We start from the raw sequence: 23,350 nt of genomic DNA, 5'->3' as shown, positions 1-23,350 counted from the left end.
ATTTTATCACTTTATCTTATATATTTATTATTTTATTTCATCTTATATATCTTATATGCTTTTTTTATATCAAGCAACGCGGTAGCGTCGTGACGCCAAGTACATAAAAAACAGGATCCGAGCATTGAGAGTCACTGCTCTCGACGCGGCGCTACCAAGTAGCTTATCCGGAATTTCACATCATATAAACTTTCGATTAAGATATTTCAGAAACTAAGACCGTAATCAAAAATATAACGACACTTTTATTATGTAATGTGAATATAAGCTTTCGATTGCGACCAGTTTGATAAAATCGGTGCAGTCAATCCCGAAATGATGATCGCATATCAAAATTGTGACATTTTACGTTCTCCCGGATTTTCTTCAGTCTCACGTACGTATGCTCGCACGCACACAAGCAAAGCGAGTTTGTCCCTCAAGCGGCGTTCACATCATGCGTATACGGTTATACGGTATGTAAAAGGCTTTAACAAGTTATATGTTGTGTGAAATTATTAATGTATAGTGCGGAATAGTGTATAACAAGGAAGAGAAGTGACACGTTAAGCAGTTAGGTTATTAAACACAGATTAATAATAAATAAATAAAAATGATAAAAATAAAAATAATAATAATAAATAAATAAGTAAATAAATAAAACTATAGTGCGGAACAAGGAAGAGAAGTGACATATTAAAGGTTATTATCAAGCGACGCGGTAGCGTCGCGATTCCAAGTACATTTATTATATAATAAAAACACAGACTTGTGTGTGTGACACTTAACAACAATCAAGTGGATAGTGAAAAATTCATCAAAAAGTAAAAATATTGTAAAATTTTTTTCATTATCTGGTTAGACATAATATATTTTGACATATTATATATTAATCTTAATAAAGAGAATAGACAGTTATTATTTTGTGGAATATAATTATGTAATTTATAATTATATATATATATATATATATGTGTGTGTGTGTGTGTGTGTGTGTGTGTGTGTGTGTGTGTGTGTGTATGTGTGTAGAAATTTACATATTTGATTGCGCGACCATAATTATAGTTACATAGACATTTATTACATTTGCCTGTGTAGACAAATATAGTTACGCAGAAATATTCCCTACATGTATAATGATAATTATATATATATATATATATATGTGTGTATGTGTGCATATATACACACACACACACACACACACACACACATACACACATATATAGTGTGTGTGTAGAAATTTACATATTTGACTGCGCAACCATAATTATAGTTACATAGATATTTATTACATTTGCCTGCGTAGACACATAAATAAGAGAATGTGTACGCACACACATACACACACTGATTGTTACAGTCATCGCGTATAGCAATCAGCTGATCGCGGCGAGCGCCCCACGTAATCGCCTATATCGCGCCGTCCCTGCCTATCTCTTGTACTCGTTCCGTAAGTAGTTAACTATTTTCCTTTATAGTTTAAAAATTAAGCTCCGGGCAAAATTTTGCAAGAGGAAAAATCGTCTTAGAATTCATTCAAGAATTTGATATATTTCAAAGACAAACGTTTGTTCAGAATCACCCTGTATAACTATAGAGTTATAGATAATATGCAAATATTTTCCCCAAAAAAATAATTTGCAGAAAGGGTATAAAATTTTACAAAAAGGTGTGAAATCCCTCTAAAAAAAACCTTACAAAGGTAAAAAAAATACGCCAAGTACATAAAAAATATTCTACCTTGTATGCATCTTTAATAAAAAAATTCCTTAAAAATAATTTTTTACAGTAATTTTCCCTCAAAAAATCATTTCCCTAAAAAACAAAACCTCAACAAATAATATTCATAAAAAAATATTAAAAAATAAAAGATCAAAACTAAATATGAAATCAATAATTACTATTACCCAGTGAGAAATGACAAGTCGGATAGAGGTTTGTTAGACGTCTAAGATGTTTAATAAACGTCTATTGGACATCTATTAAACGTCTTAGACGTCTATTCGACTTATCATTTCTCACTGGGTAGCCAAGTACTTAAGAGCAATTTGTAAATTTGATATAATATTTGCCGTGAAATATCAATTTTATACAGTAGAAATATTATACATAAGTTCTCTCTAAGAAATTAAAACGCATTTTATATTTATTCAGAGAAAATTGATTTTTAAAATGATTTTTAATGAGAATTAGGATTCTTTTAATTCTCAAAACACTTTTTATATAATGCATATAATTTTAAAAAAAAGTTTTACGCAAGTTTTAAATCGCACAGTCTTTAAATCGAAGTAAGTTATGAAAACTTGGCGTGCCCGGATTGTTTACATTATAAACAAATATATCTCCAATAAAATGTAAAATATTAGACATTATGTAATCAAATATTTAATCTGTATTTGATTACGATCCAAGGTAGAATTTTTTATGTACTTGGCGTATTTTTTTTACCTTTGTAAGGTTTTTTTTAGATTAGTTTTATTTTACTTATTCCTGCCATATATAAAACATTATAACCCCATTTTATGCGATATGCTCAATATTTATCATTATCATGAAATAAAACAATGAAATTATTTATTCTCAAACAATTCAATATATTTTAACCGTTCGTCGATGGCAAAAAACAAAAGAATAATTAAAGCAAAATTTATACATTATTATGTTATAATATTTTTATACAAATATGTGAAAATTCAATTCCTCTAACTAAAATTTACATTTCAATTATTGTATGATCGAAAATTCACTTGAAATTAAAAAAAAATTTGTTTTTTCAGAAATACATTTTACTTAAAAAATTAGTAGTAAAAATTATAAAATAAAATTGATACAAACATATACGCACTCCTTCCTTTGTACATATAATGTGTGTATATGTATATCGCATGTGTAAATTTATAAGAAACTAATTTATAAGAATATTAATTTTCTATCATGAGTTCAATAAAAGAAATTCGCAATAATTTATTTAAAAATTTATAGAAATTATTCCAAAATAAAACATTTACTCTCATATATACTAAAAGTAATAATTATAGAAAAATTTCCATTATTATTTTTTTATTTTTTAAACTTATAATTTCAATGAAATCGTTAAAGTTGAATTAAAATTTTAAATCGATTTTGGATTGAAGTTTTAACGACTTCGTTGAAAATTAACATTAAATTTAATAGAAATGCATAATTAGATTAGGGTTAAACAGTACTAACTATTTTTCATATAATTCCTGATTTATGATTATTAAAAATGTAACTAATTTGGAAATAAGAGTGTCCCAACAAATTTAGAACAAATATATACGTTAAAAAGAAAAAGAGAATACTTCTTAATATAAGAGAATATTTTTTCATCTTTATAAATAATTCTCTTAGCTAAACCCACACATGTATGTACATATATTCATTTTATCTTTTTTTAATTCTCTTTACTATAAATATACATATGTATGTATGTATATATATATATATATATATATATATATATATATATATATACTATATTTCTTTCTTAGGATATGAATAAAATATATAAAGAATATAAATTAATTATTAAGAAAAGACTTAAAAGCTTAATAAAAAAGTAAATAAATAAACATATACGTTATAAGTTATACGTTTTATATTTAATGTCTACAATTTATTTCATTAATATCTACAATTGATTTTATTTATTTGGATTAATTTTTTATGATAAAATTATAATAAAAGGAAAATAAATTTATATTCGAAGAATCGCATCTTGGTAAATTTTATTAAAATGAAATTTTTTATTTTTGAAATTATTTTAATCAAACAATAAATAACTTAATATTATAAATAGAAAATCAGTAAGCAAAATTCTAGTAATTTTAATATTAAGAAGTATTAAGAATATTATCTATTTTATTATTATTTATTTTAAATAATATATTTCCCATATCTTAAAAAATATTTATATCCTATGTTGATCACAATTATTTCAAAGTATCCCGTATTGTAACTTATATTTAATGACATATGTATAAGTTCATTGAAAATGCCTCGAGTTATAAAATTATAAAGAGAACTAAAAATACAACATGATGTGACCCATTATCAATAATTATACAGTCGCAAGAATCAACATAATTAAAAGGCAAAATCTGTTTATATAGGTAACAGTTTAACGCTCTATTGTCTAATTACTTCTCATCTGCAGCGTAAACTATATCGCATTAATATTGTAAATACTAAGTTCTATAGTGTTAATAACAGTGTTAATAATTATATATATATAGTAGTGTATATATAATAGTGTTAATAATTATATATATATATATATATGTATATACATATATAACAAAATATATAAAATACACATATGTACTATTATTCCAGATTAAGATATATATAAATAATTGTTCATCGTGATGGAAGAAACATACACACCGTGCATTAATGTTGAATCTGGCGATGAAATTGTTATTTCAGGTATCGCTGGTAGATTTCCAGATTCAAATAACATGAATTATTTACAAGAAAATCTATTGAACAAAGTTGATCTTCTTAGAACAGATCATTGCCGATGGAAAATGGGTAATTAAAATTTATAATCTCACTTATAATTGCTTAGACATGAAACATGTCTTCTCTTCTTCAATAATTACATAATTACAATTGTATGTTATAAGAATATATTTTTAATTAAAATAAAATAAAAATATAACATTAAAAATATACTATAATATACTATATTCTATACATTCTAAATATTCTATATATAAAATATAGAAATGTATATAGAAATTATATTATATAAATGTATTATAATACATATCTTTATAAAGTCATAATTCGTTAGAGCATCCTAATTTACCACAACGGATGGGAACAATTAATAATGTTGGAAAATTTGATGCTGATTTTTTCAACATATCCTTCAAGCAAGCACACACGCTCGATCCTATGACGAGAATATTATTGGAACATGCTTATGAAGCAATTGTCGATGCTGGGATCAATCCAAAACAATTACGAGGAAAAAATACTGCCGTGATCATAGGAACAAGTTTTCTTGAATCGCAAGAGAAATTTATGTATGAGAATCTTCAGGTAAAAAAAATTATTGATTATTAAATATAGAGAAAAATAGTTGATGTAAAGAGTTATCGAATTCATTGTTCACATGTAAAAATTTGTTGTTGCTTACTTCCTATGATTAGATAAATGGTTCAGGCATTGTGGGATGTAGCAAATCTATGGTAGCAAATATGCTTTCATATTTTCTGGATTTGAAAGGACCATCTTATACCGTTGATACAGCATGCAGCTCCGCTCTTTATGCCATAGCTTTTGGTTATCGCGATATCATGTCAGGTCGATGCGAAGATGCCATAATTGGAACCTCACACTTATGCTTACATCCCATCATAAATATGCAGTTTTTTCATCTTGGTATTTTTGCTAAAATTAATTAGATCTTGTCAAATTTTGTGTGTGCGTATGTGTGAAAATATATACTTTATTTTAGGTATTTTGTCATCCGATGGTTGCTGCAAACCTTTTGATACTGCTGCTAGCGGATATTCGCGTAGTGAAACCTTGTCTGTGCTATATCTTCAAAAGGCAAAAAATGCTAAAAGAATTTATGCTACATGTAAACATATTAAAATAAATACCGATGGTTACAAGGAGGAGGGAATAACGTATCCATCGACGCATATACAAAGCATTTTATTGACAGAGTTTTACAAGGAATGCGGTATATTACCATCCTATCTAGATTACATAGAAGCACATGGTACCGCTACCAAAGTTGGCGATCCTGCAGAAATCAATGCTATTTATAATGTTTTATGTAAAAATAGGAAAGCTCCGTTGATGATCGGCTCTGTAAAATCCAATCTTGGTCATGCTGAACCTGCCAGTGGTTTCACTCAGATCGCTAAGGTAAACTAAATAATTTGTCCTATGATAATGTTTTCATGTTTTTATAAAAGAAAATAATATACAGTAAATTCCACGTACATGATAAATGGTTTTACTTTTTATATAATCAAAAGGTCTCTTTGATATTGCATTGCGGGCGAGCAACAGAATCTCGGAATTTAATGTTTATCTATTCGTGACACAATTGACTTTTATACACATAAATTAAAATTTTCACTTATACACATAAATTAAAATGTTTACGTTTAAAATATTAATTCTTTCATAAATTAATGGGAAGTTTGCAATTAAAATGACATTAAGCGCGACAATAATGTCGGATAATTTTTAAAAAGACGCATAACAAAAATATATATTTTTATCTAATTAATTTCAATAATTTTTTAAGGTAATAATAGCATTCGAAACCGGTCTTATTCCACCACACATCAATTACACATCACCACGAGATGATATAGAGGCTCTTGTAAATGGAAGCATACATGTGGTTACAGAAGCAATGCCACTTAAGAATGGTTACATAGGCATTAATTCTTTCGGTTTCGGGGGATCCAATGCTCATATGTTATTAGAATGGAATACAAAACAGAAAGTTAACAATGCAACACCGGACAATGGTTTGTCAAGACTTGTGATATTGTCTGGACGCACTGAGGAATCAGTAAATTCGTTTCTAAATGATGTTAGTAGATATTTCAAAAGAAACATTATTTACAATAATTAGAAAATATATTATTTAACAAAATTAAGAGATGATTTAAAGTCATCAAAAAGGAGGAACAAAGTTTGAACTCATGTATTTTTGAGAAAAATAGTCATAGAGCAATATTTAAGAAAGCATTTTAAGGCTGAAGACCAACTTTTCAATGATTCAACACACGTTTCTCAACAAAGATTTCATTACAGGCGGAACTTCTCTAAAGTAAACTTGCAAAATTGAAAAATAAATTTTAACCATGATAACGTCCCATACGGAAAATAATTGTTATTAGATATCCATTAGATATTCTTTATGGGCATTGAGGATATCCACGAATACAAGAAAAATAGCTATTACAGATGCTGTAGATATCCAAATGTCCGCAATTCGAGGTTTCATAAATATCTACAGGATTTGTAAACCAATATCCTGCAAATATCCGTACACAACATTTAGTGGATATTTATTATATATAGATACATTTATTACATGTATATTGATATTTATTTTTGGATGGATATTCATTCAATGTTCTGTATATAGATACATATATGACGGAATTCGCCATCAAAAAAAAATTAACCGTCTGCGGTTAATTTATGGAGCTCTGGAGCTCCTCGCAAAAGCTAGAGGAGATGTGACTATAATAGTCTGCGTTCTTTGACCGATAAGCCGTGACTCGTGGAACCTGTGCCGCGGCTTTATATACTGCCTTAGATGGAGTCCCATTCTCGAATTAGGCGCTTTCCTTTTCGCCACCTAGTGGCGAGGCGCGAAGCTCGTAGAAGTATATGAATATCCATTGGATATCTTTGTTAGCTACTCGGTGAATATACACTCACACGCAAAAAAACGGGCCAGTAAATTTTAACAAAATTTTTTTACATCTTTCAATAGTAGCAAATCAGAAAAAAATCATCGCATTGAGATTAAATAAAGCTCAAATTAAACAGTCCTCTTAAAAATTAAAAAAAAAAAAACAAATTTGAGTTACAAAAAATGTTTTACAAAATGACGAATGCTGAAGATAGACTTTGAGAAATAGAAAACAAATTCTTTTGTAAACTGCTGCATTGCTCAGGAGAATCGGCTCCCTGGTACAAACATGTTTTGAACCCACACGGAAAAATTTATCTAATAGATATCTAATAAATGTCTAAATGTCTATATAAGGTTCATATCCTCTATAGATAACTAGTAGATGTATATATAACACCCACATATCTATATCCACTAAGTAGCTACCAGAAATATCCACTAGATGTACACATGTTATTCACATATCTACATTCAAACACAAAAAATACGGGTCACTAAATTTTAGCACAATTTTTTAACATCTTTCAATAACAATAAATCAGCGAAAAATTATCATATTAAGATGAAACAAAACTCAAATTAAAGCCTAAACATTTCTTTTAAAAAGCAAAAATACAAATTTGAGTTACAAATATATTTTATAAAAAATATTTTAAAATGACGGACGTTGAAGATAGACTTTGAGAAATGAGAAACAAATTTTTTTTTAACTGGTACAAAAATTTTACAAAACTTTTTGTTTCCTGGTACAAAAATGTATGGGTTTTTAAGCTCATTTATTTCCTAATAAATTCATATTTTAATCAATTTTCTACGATCTTTTTTGATAAAGTTATATCGTTTTGAGGAAAGATTTGAATCTGATCGTCTATTTCTATGAAGCATCTTGGATCGAGTTACACTTTAATTTCTTTTTTGAAAAAATTTTCCATGATAATTAGTTTCTGAACTGCAGATTTTACAAGGAAAGTTTCATTTTGTAACATTTTCTTCAAAACGGTGTAACTTTATCAAAAAAGGTAGAAAATTTATTAAAATATGGATTTGTTAAGAAATAAATAAGCTTAAAAACATTTTTGCACCAGGAAGCCGATTTTCCTGAGCAATGCAGCAGTTTAAAAAAAAAAATTGTTTTCTATTTCTCAAAGTCTATCTTCAGCATTTGTCATTTTGTAAAACATTTTTTGTAACTCAAATTTGGTTTTTTAATTTTTAAGAGGACTGTTTAATTTGAGCTTTATTTCATATCAATACGGTGATTTTTTGCTAATTTGTTGCCATTAAAAGATGTTAAAATATTTTGCTAAAATTTAGTAGTCCGTTTTTTTGAGTGTGAGTGTATATTCACCAAGTAGCTACCAAAGATATCCAATGGATATTCATATATTTCCACGAGTTTCACGCCTTGCCGCTAGATGGCGAAAAGGAAAACGCCTAACCCGAAAGTGGGATCCATCTAAGACAGTATATAAGGCCGCGGCACTGGTCCCGCGAGTCATGGCTTATCGGTCAAAGAGCGCATTAGCTCGAAGACTGTTATAGCCGTATCTCTTCTTTTGTGAGAGGAGCCCCAGAGCTCCAAAAATTAACCGCAGACGATTAATTTCTTTTATGGCGAATTCCGCCATATATGTATCATAGAAGATAAAATAAATATCTATGCAAAAAATAAATATCAATACATAATAGTAAATGTATCTATATTAATAATAAATGTATCTATATAAACATCCACTGAATGTTGTACAAAAATCTACAGGATATTGATTTACATATTACCTGTAGATATCTATGAAACTTCGAATTGCAGACATTTGAATATCTATAGCATCTCTAATGACTGTTTTTCGTATATTCATGGATATCCTTAGTGCCCATGAAGGATATCTAGTGGATATCTAATACCAATTATTTTCCGTATGGGAAGCTTATTTATTTCTTAACAAATCCATATTTCAATAAATTTTCTACGACCTTTTTTGATAAAGCTATACCGTTTTGAAGAAAATATTACAAAATAAAACTTTCCTTGTAAAATCTGCAATTCAGAAACAAATTATGGAAAACTTTTTCAAAAAAAGAAATTAAAGTGTAACTCGATCCAAGATGCTTCACATAGAGATAGACGGTCCTCCATGGCAATCGGCATTGCCTCCATCGAGTAAGATGCCAACATCGTTCTGGAGTCGCATATCACTGTGTTAAAGAGCTACATTAGGTGTGAGATCTAGATAGCTCAGTGATCTACAACATTACGTGTGAGGTCCGGGTAGCTCAGTGGTTGACCAAAGGGACAAATTTCAGAAAAGATAGGGATGTATGTGGGAGGAGGTTAGACGTGTCTATACACCTATTTGGTCAACGAGCGACAGAATCCATCCGTGGCAACGCATATCCTGTGGAGAGAGCATTCACACATTTTTCAACCCGAACGAATAATAATTGCTAGAAAACAATATTCGTGGACTAGAAAAATATGTGAAATGCAAGTGGTTGGATCGGGAATCGAACCCAAGTCTTTCGCTTTCCGGGCAACTGCTCTAGACCACTGAGATATCCAGATCTTACACCTAATGCTGCTCTTTAATACAGTGATATGCGACTCCAGAGCGATGTTGGTATGCTCGATGGATGCAATGCCAATTGCCATGGAGGATCCTTGAAAGCTCGCTCGCTGACCAAATAAGTGCCGATGAAGGTATTCGCGTGCACTGCATGCTGGCTTCCGACTGGCCTTCCGTAAGAAATGGCATCGATGAGCACAACGCCGTAGAGTGATCACATCCCTCAAGATCCCTCTAGTAAATAATAATATCCCCACTGTGCAAATAACAGTGGCAGATGGACCCTAAATAGAGCCGTGGCAAGCCTCTAGAGGATTTAGATTTAAATTTTTCCTCAAAACGATATAACTTTATCAAAAAAGAGTAGAAAATTGATTAAAATATGAATTTATTAGGAAATGAATGAGCTTTTTTTTAAAACTCATACATTTTTATATCAGGAAATCGATTCTCCTGAGCAATGCAACAGTTAAAAAAAATTAGTTTCTCATTTTTCAAAGTCTATTTTCGACGTCTGTTATTTTGTAAAATATTTTTTGTAACTCAAATTTGTTTTTGCTTTTTAAAAGAAATGTTCAAGTTTTAATTTGAGTTTTGTTTCATCTTAATTAAGATTTCTCTGATTTATTGTTATTGAAAGATGTTAAAAAATTGTGCTAAAATTTAGTGGCCCGTATTTTTTGTGTGTGAATTTAGATATGTGTATAATATGTGTATATTTAGTGGATATCTCTGGTAGCTACTTAGTGAATATAGATATGTGGATGATATATATACATCTACTAGTTACCTATAGAGGATATGGACCTCATATAGACATTTAGACATTTATTAGATATCTATTAGATACATTTTTCCGTATGTAGTGCGAGGAAAAAAATTTTCCTCCAAAACAGTTTTAATTGCAATTTGCATAAAATTTAACATTTTCTCTTTAAAATGCGTTTTTAATCATAATGCTTTGATTTTTTTTCACTAAATTATGACGAAGTAAATACTCCATATTCGTTCCTTCTTTAAAAATCTGTATTTTAGTACTGATATTATTCAAGGCATATTACGGAGAGGTTATATGGTCGGAGTTACACCTCATATGTACGTCTTAAAATTGTATACGAGGGTGGTTTGAAAAGTCCGTACAAAGTCAGAGAAATGGCACCGCTGGTGTGTGTCGAGGTTATTTTCAGTTACTAGCATCTCTTGGAAGAACACAGGTTCTTCACAGGACCAAGTTTAAGCCAGGTTGGTCTATTTCTCTGTGTTTGGCGTTTCGTTTAAATCGAGGAAGTCGAGTGATTTCTAAAAAATGAATGAGAGAATTTCGTGTGTTGATCAAACGTTATTTTATGAAAGGCAAATTGCCTCAGGAAACTAAAGAAAAGCTTGATAAACATTATGGTGAATTTGCACCTTCGGTTAGAACAGTAAGTGGTTTCAAAATTTTCGGAGTGGCTATATGAGCACAAGTGACGCTGAACGTTCTGGACGCCCTGTTGAGGCCACTACTCTAGAAATCATTGATAAAATCCATGATATGGTGATGGATGATAGAAGAGTGAAGGTGCGTGAGATTGCTAGTGCTGTGGGCATCTCGAGTGAACGGGTACATAATATTTTGCATCAACATTTGGGCATGAAAAAGCTATCCGCAAGATGGGTACCGCGATTGCTTATAGTTGACCAAAAACGAAATCGTGTGAGGTGTTCCAAGGACGATTTGCAGCTGTTTCAGCCGAATCCACATGACTTTAGGCGTCGTTTCGTCACTGTGGACGAAACATAAATACATCACTATACGCCTGAGACCAAGGAACAGTCCAAACAATGGGTTACCAGCGGGGAGTTTGCACTAAAGAAGGCGAAGACCGTTCCTTCGGCCGGGAAGGTTATGGCGACTGTCTTTTGGGATTCGCAAGGAATAATCCTCATCGACTATATGGAAAAGGGTAAAATTATTACAGGTGCATATTATTCATCGTTATTGGACAGTTTGAAAACCGAGCTGCAAGAAAAATGCCCACAAAAGGTCCTTCTCCATCACGACAACGCATCAGCTCACTCTGGAATTGTAGTCGCAAAATTGATGTAGTTAAGGTTCCAACTCGTTCCGCATCCCCCTATTCTCCAGATTTGGCTCCCTCAGACTACTACTTGTTCCCCAATATGAAGAAATGGATGACGAGAAGGAGATTTTATTCAAACGAGGAGGTGACAGAAACGAATGCCTATTTTCCAGAGTTGGACCAATCTTATTATTCGGAAGGAATCAACAAACTGGAGCAGCGTTGGACGAAGTGTATAAGCCTAAAAGGAGGCTACGTTGAAAAATAAAAAAGCATTTTTGACGCGAACTTCAAACCACCCTCGTATTATCACCTCTATTACGAATCACTACTGGACAACATTCCCTCATGTTAATAAGTATTTGAATTAGCGATATTGGGGCTGGGTCCGTTATTATGCATTTTTACCGGTAAATCTTTACAAAAACATAAGAAAAAGAGTCAGTGCAGATAGTGCACACAAAAGGATGCAAAGGTAATCAATAATATGTAACAAATTTATTAAGTAAAGTAGTTGAATATTGGAATCGCGGACGTTTCGGCCTCTTTTTTTGGTCATCTTCAGCGCAAATAACATAATAAATTAAACCAATATAATAAAACGCAACGGATTATTAATAGATAAGGTTGTCGAGACAAATAAAGCTATCAAATCGCACGTATGTCATAATATGGTCATCCCATTGCAGATCGAATCTCTCCATGATTGGTAGACCAGAGAGATGTAAGTGGAGGTCCATATTTCAATATAAGTAAAAAAATGAAACTAAAAAGTCGATAATTAGAGAGCGAAACAACCCGCAAATGACGACACATAATAAATGAATAAATAAAACTTACAAAAGTCGATGAACAATGAAATGAAATAATTTAAATGAAACGTGCGTTGAACTAAATAACAGCGGATATAAAGTAAAGTCCGAGAATTGTTAAATTAAATTACGCAGACGGTATCTCGATGTGGTGTGTAACCGAATTGAAATGTGACTCACAATATTATGAAAAGTATACTGATGTATCTAAACTCACTCGAAAACAAACATCAAATGTTTAGGAGTTTGCTTACAGCCGAACGTAATTATGATATAAGTATTCGGTGTCAGTCTGCAAATTCAAACTATTATTTTGTCTTTTAATAAAAAGCATTTCGGAAATAAGACGTTTATGAAAAATCGGTTCTTTATCCAATAAAATCACATCATCCTACTTGAATTCATGATGCAATTGCAATCTATGGTCCGTAATTACTGAACGATTCGACGTATTTCTAATGATGTGTTTACGATGTTCTTCAATTCTGGTTTGAAGTCGTCTCACCTCACAGTTGAAAATTTTTAAATTTTACAAAGTTTAAAAAAGCATTGCCTGAAATCTTTAATGAGAAACGCGCATTGTATCAATGAGAAATTGAGGCTGTCAGCTTTTCTAATATCGCTCTACGAATATTTTTCATAAAGATATGTGAGTTTGAATTTGATCCTTTCTTTATGCACTGATTTTAAATAATCCTTTAATTTTGTTGAGTAGTGTATATTTATTATAGAAGATTTTAAGAAAATTGTTTGTTTCGTAGGTCGCTAACCATTCGACAGATGTCGAATATATTCGTTTACTACACGATATATATGCGTATAATATAGAGGACCATTCATGGAGAGGATATATTATACTGAACAATTTGCAACAAAATTCAATAAAGGAAATCCAAAATAATGGGAATGTAAAAAGACCTGTTTGGTTTATATTCTCTGCTTTAGGCGCGCAATGGCCAAGGATGGGTATATATATCCAATATTCTATATTTAAAATATAATAGTACACTGAAATGATGGAATGATATAATATCTAAATTATAACTTTATCAGGTCAAGATTTATTAAAATTTCACGCTTTTGCAAATGCTATAAAAATATGTGACGCTACTTTAAAATCGTATAATATAAATATTATGGATATTTTGTTAAACCAAGACGGAAAAGAGTGCCAAAGCAGTTTACACACATTTGTTGGCATCGTTGCCATTCAGGTAAAATATTATAAAATATTATAAATGTATAAATTTTTATGAAAATTGTATATATAAACTACTATGAATTACTAAAAACTGCCTTTAAAGATATTTTAATAAATATTGATTTTACAAAAATATTTTAGACAAAAATTAAATAATTTTGGAATAGTTATATTTTTGGTATATATAAATCAGTTCCTCGCAATTTTCAACAAAATGATTAAAAGAGTAAGGCAGCTAAAAATTGAAACTTATGAAATAATTTATATTTTAATTTGATATAATTTTATAATAAACTGTGAAATATCTCCTAAACTATTCAATTTTTAACTATCCTATTTTTATAATTTTTTACGCCGAATATTGTGAGAAATTTAATAATAAAGAAATCAAGAGCAGTTTCATTATAAAAAATAATGAAGATGACCTTCAAAACTTTTTGACGTTTTTAAAAAAAATACTAAAAAAAATACTAAGACAATCAAAATGTACTCTTTCAAAATTAACTTGTGTCTGAAACATTTTTGTATAAAATCAATATTTATTAAGATATTTTAGAAGGCAGTTTCTAATGACTCACTCTATATTAATAATGTACGTAATGTAATATTTTTTTAAATATGTATATATATAATAATAAATGTATAACTGTGTAGATTGGCTTGGTAGATCTTCTGACATCCTTAGAAATTACTGCAGATTACATGATTAGTCATTCGGCTGGTGAACTTGGTTGTGCGTATGCGGATAAATGTTTAACTATTGAACAAACTATTTTATCGGCATATTTTATTGGTTTGACCTGTATCGAAGAAAATGTGACTCACAGCTCTATGGCAGTTGTAAACCTTGATTTCGAATCCCTAAAAAATATATGTCCAGCAAATATTGAAATAGTATGTTACAATAGTCAAAACAGTAATATTGTAACTGGGCCAATAGGATCCATAAAAGAATTTGTTAAAAAATTACAGGTATTATTTATTTAATATACAATTCAATTTTTAATTATTGACCTTTGACTTGTCTTTTGTTGAAAATATTTAACTCTAAGAGTTTATTTTAATTTGCTTTATATTTGTGTTTACATTAATTAATTTTATTTTGTCAGATTAATAATATTAACGTGAAAGAAATTTCTTGCGATATACCATATCACAGTCATTATCTCGCATCCGTGGGAACTCAACTTTTATTTAATTTGAACAAAATAATACCACGGCCGAAAAAGCGAAGTCCAAGATGGATAAGTACTTCTGTATCTTGCATTGAATGGTCCAATGCAGCAACAAAATTATCTTCAGCAAACTATCATACGCATAGTATATTAAATACTGTTCTCTTTAAACAAGCAATGAAGTTAATTCCAAATAACGCCGTAACTATCGAAATTGCACCGGATGGTGTTCTGCAACATATTTTGGAAGAATCCTTACATTCAAAAGTGACGAATATCGTATTGACTCAGCGTACTGAAAATGTCACCGATATAACTATGCGAGGGATTGGAAAACTCTACAATTGTGGCTTACAGCCGCAGATCGTTAACTTATATCCACCAGTGAAATTTCCAGTTAGTCGAGGTACTCCTATGATCTCTCCATCTATCAGGTACAATACAAGAAAGATCTATCTTTTTCTCTCTCTCTTTCTCTTTCCCCCTCTTCCTTCCTTCCTCTCTCTCTCTCTCTCTCTCTCTCTCCTTCCCTCGCTCCCTTGCTCCCTCTATCCCTCGCTCTCTCGCTTTTTGCCTCCCTCCTTCTCTCCTTTTTAGAACACCCTGTAATATACAAGCAAGATTTTGATGCTGGGTTATAGGTGGGATCATTCTGAAGATTGGTTTGTGGCAACTTATCAATCGCAGAGGCATGTACAATCCAGTGAAAGACACATCGAAATCAATGTCAGCGACGAGAACTACGACTATATGATCGGTCATGTAATCGATGGAAGAAATTTACTACCAGCGACAGGATATCTTGTGCTTGTTTGGGAAACTATCGGCATGATGAAAGGAAAAACATACACAACTATGCCGATAATATTTCGAGATATAAGCTTTATTCGTGCTACTAATTTATCGAATAATGTTGTAAAATTGACCATTACGATACAAAAAGGTATTTTTATGAAATCATTACATTATTCTTGAATAATAACTTTAAAATGATATGATTTCGTAATTATGTTTCGTGTTATAATATCAAAAATATAAAAAATCTTACAGGTAGTGGAAAATTCGAAATTATTGAAGGAGATAGCGTTGTAGTAATAGGTACAGTACATACTATATCGAATCCAGAACAAGAAATGATTCCAAACAATCTATTGTCGGAGAATGATGATGAGGAAGAACATATGACTGCTCGAGACATTTACAAAGAACTAAAATTACGTGGTTATCAGTATAGTGGCTGGTTCCGTGGATTAAAAGGCGCATCTCTTTCATGCAACAAAGGACATATTACTTGGGCAAATAATTGGGTGACGTTTATGGATACTATGCTACAACTGCATATTCTTGGATACGATACTAAGAACTTATATGTTCCTACAAGTATTCAAAAATTAGTGATCGATCCTGCGCTTCACTCATTAAAGCTGCAGGACATAGTGACAGAAGATGATAAACGTATGTTCATGGTCAATTAGAAAAAAATTTAATAATTCAAAATTAAATATATAAATACATTAAAAACATTAAAATCAAATATTAAAAACATTATTCTTTTTTATCTACTACATTATTATTAATATAATAGAATCTTTGTGTAGCGAAATTATTGATTCAATTGTCTCATTATAGAATTATCAATACGAATATATAAAGAAATAGACGCAATTATATCTGGCGGAATAGAGATTCGAGGTGCTAAAGCTACCATGATTTCTCGCCGGAAATTAATCCACGATCCCGTTATCAAAGAACATGTATTTGTAGCTCATCATGATCATGCGAAGATTTCTTTAGGCGAAACGATTCAAATATCGGTGCAGCTTGCATTGGAAGATCATCAGATCATTAAGATGAAAGCCATTGAATTAGTTGAAGATATCGATAATGTAACATTGGAAGAATTATCATCTCCGCTGTTAATTAAAGCTTTTAATGATGTGCCACTAATACAGGCAAATGTCACTTTATTAACATCATCGAATCGTTTCAGTCCAGCAGAATTGCCACAGAATGTTACAATCGCAGATTTAAATGCATCATCTATAGATGATAAAGTCTTAATAGCTGTTGGATTCAATCTTTTGACGAAACAAATCTCATTAGAAAGACTTTTACCACTTATAAGAGAAGGTGGATATCTGTTGACACGCGAAAAGTACAACATAATTAACTATGACAAATATTTGCAGCAATATGAATTAAATGTTATTCTTGAAAAGCGCACTGATACGGAAATAATCGTGCTTTTGAAGAAAAAAGTTGAGATAAAGGAAACGACTGTTGTCTATATAGATAATAACAATTTTAATTGGCTCCAAAAATTAAAATTACTTTTGAACGACGAGAATCAACTTGTTAAAGACAATAGAATCATAATTGTTGGAGAGAAAGACTTTGAATGCGGTTTGCTAGGCTTCATCAACTGTTTGAGGAAGGAGTCCAGCGGTGAATTTGTTAGAGGTGTACTTATTCAAGATCAGAAGGCTCCTAAATTCTCTTTACAAAATCCCTTTTATATGCAACAGTTGCAAAAAGATATGACTATTAATGTTTTGCGCTCTAATCAAATCTGGGGATCTTACAGGCATTTACAATTACCGCGTCCAGAAACTCAACTTGTACCTTTCGGTTATGTTTGTCAAATGGTATATACATATTTTTGCAAAAATTTGCAAAGTTTTTTTAATAGTATATAAATACTCTTTCTCCATATGTATATATGCGCAATAATAATTATATTTTTGTTTCCTGTGATTTACAAATCGCTATTTAAAATTTTGCTTTACATATAGTATGTCACATATAATGAAATGTTTTCTTATGTTTTATAGGTTCGTGGTGATCTAAGTACATTTTGTTGGACGGAAAACAAAATATCTGATTCTCATCTTGAAGATTTGATACGTATAGTCTATTCGTCTATCAATTTTAGAGATGTAATGTTAGCTACTGCTAAATTAAATTTATCGACCGCAATGTCGCAAGAACGATTTCAAAGTATATCTTTGGGATTGGAATATGTAGGATTCGATACCAATGGACGTCGCGTAATGGGACTTTGTGATAACAAGTAAATATTATTATTATTCAAGCAATCATTATGTAAAATATCATTGATCGATTGATCAATCATCCATTGATTAATATTGCTCTTTCTAGATGTATAGCAAACATCGTTGTGAAAGACAAAGATTTATGTTGGAATATACCTGATACATGGACATTTGAAAATGCTGCTACAGTCCCATGCGTTTATAGCACGTGTTACTTTGCTTTATACATTTATGGGAAGATGAAGAAAGGCGATAAAGTACTTATACATTCCGGTACTGGAGGCATTGGACAAGCAGCTATCCACCTAGCTCTTAACGAAGGATGCGAGGTGTTTACTACAGTAGGTACAACTGAAAAGCGAGAGTTTATTAAGAGAACGTTTCCAACTATTATGGATAAGTATATTGGAAATTCTCGAGATACCAGTTTCGAACAAATGATAATGTTGCAAACAAACGGTTGCGGCGTGGATATCGTGTTGAATTCGTTGGCAGAAGAAAAATTAATCGCATCCGTTCGTTGTCTAGCACGAAACGGTCGTTTCCTGGAGATTGGCAAGTTCGATCTTGTTTCTAACAATCCTCTAGACATGATCATGTTTCAAAAAGGTATTAGTTTTCATGGAATTCTATTAGACAATATATTTCTGGATTATCACAAGCATAAATCTCTATTGTCCAAAATGATGGCTAACGGTTTGAAAAATGGGTTCATTAAACCACTTCAGGTGAAAGTTTTTCCAAAATCAGAAATTGAAGCGGCTTTTAGATACATGTCAAGTGGGAAACATATAGGAAAGGTATGCTAATAATATAACTCATTTCACAATATTTATAAACAGTATTACAACAATTTGAAATACTATAAGAATCTCGACGTCTCTCTGATATATAGATATATATTTTTAGATAATTTTAAAGATTCAGCAGGAAGATCAATCTTTGAACGAACTTGTTGTCGCACATCGTCGTTACTACTGTCTCAGTGATAGAAGCTATATTATATTAGGAGGTCTAGGTGGATTCGGTTTGGAGTTAACTGAGTGGCTAATACTACGAGGCGCCAAAAACGTTGTGCTGGTTTCGCGAACTGGGATAAGAAATGGTTATCAGCGCATGAAATTTCAATTGTGGAAATCCTACGGTATAAATGTGGTCATTATCAAAAATATCGATACTGCTAACCGTGACGATTGCGAACACCTTTTGCGAACTGCGGAAAAGATAGCACCAGTGGATGCAATATTCAACTTGGCTGTAGTGCTGAAGGATAACATTTTGAAAAATCAAACCATCAATACCTTTGCGAAATCCTTCAAATCAAAGGCCTGGGCGACACAAATGTTGGACAAGCTGTCCAGAAAAATCTGTCCTAAACTACGGCAGTTTGTAGTGTTCTCTTCCGTTTCTTGCGGTAGAGGAAACGCTGAACAAACTAATTATGGCATGGCTAATTCCGTCATGGAAAGAGTATGTGAGAAAAGGGCGAAGGATGGATTACCTGGACTGGCGATTCAGTGGGGAGCTATAGGTGACGTGGGTCTTGTCGCTGATATGCAAGAAGAAGATAAGGAACTTGTTATCGGCGGTACTTTGCAACAAAAAATATCTAGCTGCCTTGATGAACTTGATACATTTTTACTTCAAAGCCGGCCAGTCGTAAGTAGTATGATTGTAGCCGAGAAGAAAGTAGAATCTTCCAGATTTGACAATATGATGGAAACTGTTGCTAATATTTTAAGTAAGTATTTGCATGCAGACTATTACATGTATGTTAAACTATTTCTCGCATAAGATATACTAAATCTAATATATTTTATATTTACAGATGTAAAGGACATGAAAAAAATAAACCAAAATACATCTCTATCTGAGCTTGGAATGGATTCTATGATGACTGTGGAAATTAAGCAAATCCTGGAACGAAAATTTGATATCTTTTTTACTGCGCAAGAAATACGGAATCTTACTTTCGCAAAACTTAATGAGATGTCCAATGCAAACACTGGTGATAATAATACGCAAATTGAAAATTCAATCGATAGGAAACCAAATATTGCGAAATTATTCGGTATTGTGAAAGACGAAGATTTCATGACGAAAGTTTGTTTAGATATCTTTAATAAAAAGGAAGAAAGTACGATCCAAGTATTTCTTATACCGGGAATTGATGGCTGTGTAACTGTATTTAATCACTTGGCATCAAGCGTTAAATTTTCGATGACATCGTTGCAGTATAACACAAACAATATTAACGCTATGAACACACTATCGGAGACGATTGACTATCTTCTTGAGGTATCGCAATTGTAATTTTTGTGTTTCTTTAAATGAAGAATTGTTTCTTATTAAAATCATAACAGACATAAAATTTGCTGAATTATTTTAATATTTTTATAGCACGTATCCTCAAGATTAAAACATAGAAGATATTTTGTAATAGTAGGATATTCTTTCGGATCTATTATCGCAATTGAATTAACAAGAAAATTGGAAACTATGAACTTTAAAGGACGACTTGTACTTATCGATGGTGCTCCGGATCAAGTGCGAATAATGTACGAACATTATATGTTAAATTCTAGCGACGTAGAACTTCAAAATGATGTTTTAATTACTATTATGGAAATTTATAAAGCAGGATCCAGTGAAAAGGTAAAATTTCCTTTTTTATATACACGAAAATAATTTCTAGTTCTAGTTACAAATATTATTCCTATATCAGTCCTATATTTTAAGCATCTTATGATTCTTACAATTTTTTCCATCAGTTATCATTTGAAAACAATCAAATTAAAAATCTATCTTTTTGCGGACTATTTCTAATATTTCCTTTCAGCATTTCACGTAAAATTCATTCTATTTTCTCTTATTGTAAATATGAAACAAAATATAACGTTAAATTAGATTTAGATTAGATTTAGACATAAAACCGCAAAGGGTTAAAAAACTATAAAAGATTTTAAAAATCATTTAAAACGGAATATATATAAATTCGGCAGATTTTACAAGAATTGAAAAAATATAAAACTTGGGAGGAGCGCTTTAATATTGTTGCTAAACATTTTTTAGCAATAAATACATTACTTTCACCCATAAATTTGAAAACGTTGTGTACAACAGTGTATAAACATTTAATCACTGCTCGACAATATGATCCTTCTACACTACCGCGTATTAAATCACCCATAATGTTGCTAAAAGCTACATTATCTCATGTACCTATGATTGAAGAGGATTATGGTCTGCACAAGGTATTTCGGAGAAAGTTTTGTTAAGATGTATATTTAATAAATTAAATTTTACAAAACTTTTTGTTTAACGAAATATATAATATTTAAGGTAACTCAAAACAAAGTGGAAGTACATTACATCGAGGGTGATCACTTGACGATTTTGAGAAACGAAAAAGTGGCAGCTGCGATTAATGAGAGCTGCCATTATGATCATATTAAATGATTCATTGATATTAAAATGATATTAAAATTAAAGAATTTAAATGATTTTTTTACTCTTGACTGCTACCCCAACCTACAGTTGGCAAAAAGACGGAGGGAGTATACGTTTCACCAAGCTCGGATTGATTGTAACGGGTATTCTAGAGAAATTGATGTGCAAAAGATGATATCGAACTATAACGTAGTTCGATATCATCTTTTGCACATCAATTTCTTATTAATCAAGGAAGATTTCAAGCATATAATTATCGTTATTTGTTTTATTAATAAAAAGCGGAAAAATAATATTATTTGGTCTATACGTCCTCTCATTGGCTGCGAGTGAATCTAAGAAGCAAAATGATTCGTTCTAAGCATCCGTATAGGGAATTATAGTAACTTGAGTTGAAGTTAAGTCTCGAAGTGGTAGTGAGAATAATAATAAACATAACCTTATATGTCAAATAATATATTGTGATAAAAAATTTTCTCTCTCGCATTATGTTATATTATTGATTACGCTACAAATATATAAACTTCTACATAGATAATTGTATACACACAGGGTGAGCCATTTTAATTAACGCACGCAATTATTTCGGAAACAAAGCATTTTAGAGAAAAATGTTTCAGACAAAAGTTTTATGGTTTCGAGGGGGCCATAAGATGGTATCATTGGTTTGACCTTGAAGAGTTATTTGAAGGTCACATGAAGGTCACCTTCAATTTCTTAAATGGAACCTACTATTTGTCATTGCATATTCTTGTAGCTTATCTCGAGAGCTTTCCAAAACACTATAATTAAGTACCTTTTCGTTAAGTACTTTTTGAGTTATGAGGCTTGAAATAATTTCTTAATTTTACATAAACCGTAAAATATCTTGTAAAATATTCATTTTTCGATTATCTTACCTTAATACTTTTACGTACAAAATAATGAGAGGAATCAACTGGTGTAAAGAAAACACATAGTTGTTTTGAAGAAAAAATATATAATTTGCAATTAACAATTCCATATCTTTTCTTAAAAACAACTATGTGTTTTCTTTACACCAATTGATTCCTCTCATTATTTTGTACATAAAAGTATTAAGATAAGATAATCGAAAAATGAATATTTTACAAGATATTTTACGGTTTATGTAAATTAAGAAATTATTTCAAGCCTCATAACTCAAAAAGTACTTAACGAAAAGGTACTTAATTATAGTGTTTTGGAAAGCTCTCGAGATAAGCTACAAGAATATGCAATGACAAATAGTAGGTTCCATTGAAATTGAAGGTGACCTTCATGTGACCTTTAAATAACTCTTCAAGGTCAAACCAATGATACCATCTTATGGCCCCCTCGAAACCATAAAACTTTTGTCTGAAACATTTTTCTCTAAAATGTTTCGTTTCCGAAATAATTGCGTGCGTTAATTAAAATGGCTCACCCTGTATATCATTTAGATAAATAAATGTGAAATATGACTAATAATTACATTTATTTAATAACATATACAATAATATATACATTATTTATGTACAAGTTTATATTTGCAGCATAATCATAATAAATAATACAATAATAACATAATGTGAGCGCAAATAACTTCCCAGTAAGCAAAATGTTAGCAGGTTGGCAACAGATTGGC

At 30.9% G+C, this 23,350-nt stretch overlaps 2 protein-coding genes across 2 annotated transcripts; both read left to right on the top strand.

Moving 5' to 3' along the window:
* Positions 1-4,138: 4,138 nt before the first annotated feature.
* LOC145965053 (fatty acid synthase-like) lies at positions 4,139-21,770 on the top strand. The gene is made up of 20 exons (XM_083088328.1): positions 4,139-4,183; positions 4,339-4,536; positions 4,802-5,052; positions 5,163-5,394; positions 5,471-5,889; positions 6,278-6,571; positions 13,609-13,813; positions 13,901-14,061; positions 14,703-15,020; positions 15,158-15,657; positions 15,865-16,166; positions 16,274-16,678; positions 16,853-17,868; positions 18,055-18,293; positions 18,383-19,076; positions 19,186-20,017; positions 20,105-20,574; positions 20,677-20,931; positions 21,279-21,530; positions 21,619-21,770. The coding sequence occupies exons 2-20, from the start codon at positions 4,371-4,373 to the stop codon at positions 21,733-21,735; spliced, it is 7,128 nt and encodes a 2,375-aa protein (XP_082944454.1). The 5' UTR covers positions 4,139-4,183; positions 4,339-4,370; the 3' UTR covers positions 21,736-21,770.
* On the top strand, positions 8,900-13,186 carry LOC145965054 (protein GVQW3-like). The gene has a single exon (XM_083088329.1). It carries the CDS (start codon positions 11,429-11,431, stop codon positions 11,753-11,755), a length of 327 nt encoding a protein of 108 aa, XP_082944455.1. The 5' UTR covers positions 8,900-11,428; the 3' UTR covers positions 11,756-13,186.
* Positions 21,771-23,350: the final 1,580 nt, after the last annotated feature.

This window comes from Camponotus vicinus, unplaced genomic scaffold (genome assembly GCF_025532165.1).
Source record: "Camponotus vicinus isolate PSW18456_S1 unplaced genomic scaffold, iyCamVici1.0 SCAF_14, whole genome shotgun sequence".
Taxonomy (NCBI): Eukaryota; Metazoa; Arthropoda; class Insecta; order Hymenoptera; family Formicidae; genus Camponotus; species Camponotus vicinus.
This window is presented reverse-complemented; position numbering and strand designations above follow the sequence as displayed.

Bases quoted from the DNA above. Each gene is read 5' to 3' on its own strand.
- LOC145965054 (XM_083088329.1), top strand. From the start codon at position 11,429: ATGAGCACAAGTGACGCTGAACGTTCTGGACGCCCTGTTGAGGCCACT.
- LOC145965053 (XM_083088328.1), top strand. From the start codon at position 4,371: ATGGAAGAAACATACACACCGTGCATTAATGTTGAATCTGGCGATGAA. The intron at 18,294-18,382 runs GTAAATATTATT...TGCTCTTTCTAG, and splicing joins ATGGGACTTTGTGATAACAA to ATGTATAGCAAACATCGTTG. The intron at 20,018-20,104 runs GTAAGTATTTGC...TTATATTTACAG, and splicing joins AACTGTTGCTAATATTTTAA to ATGTAAAGGACATGAAAAAA.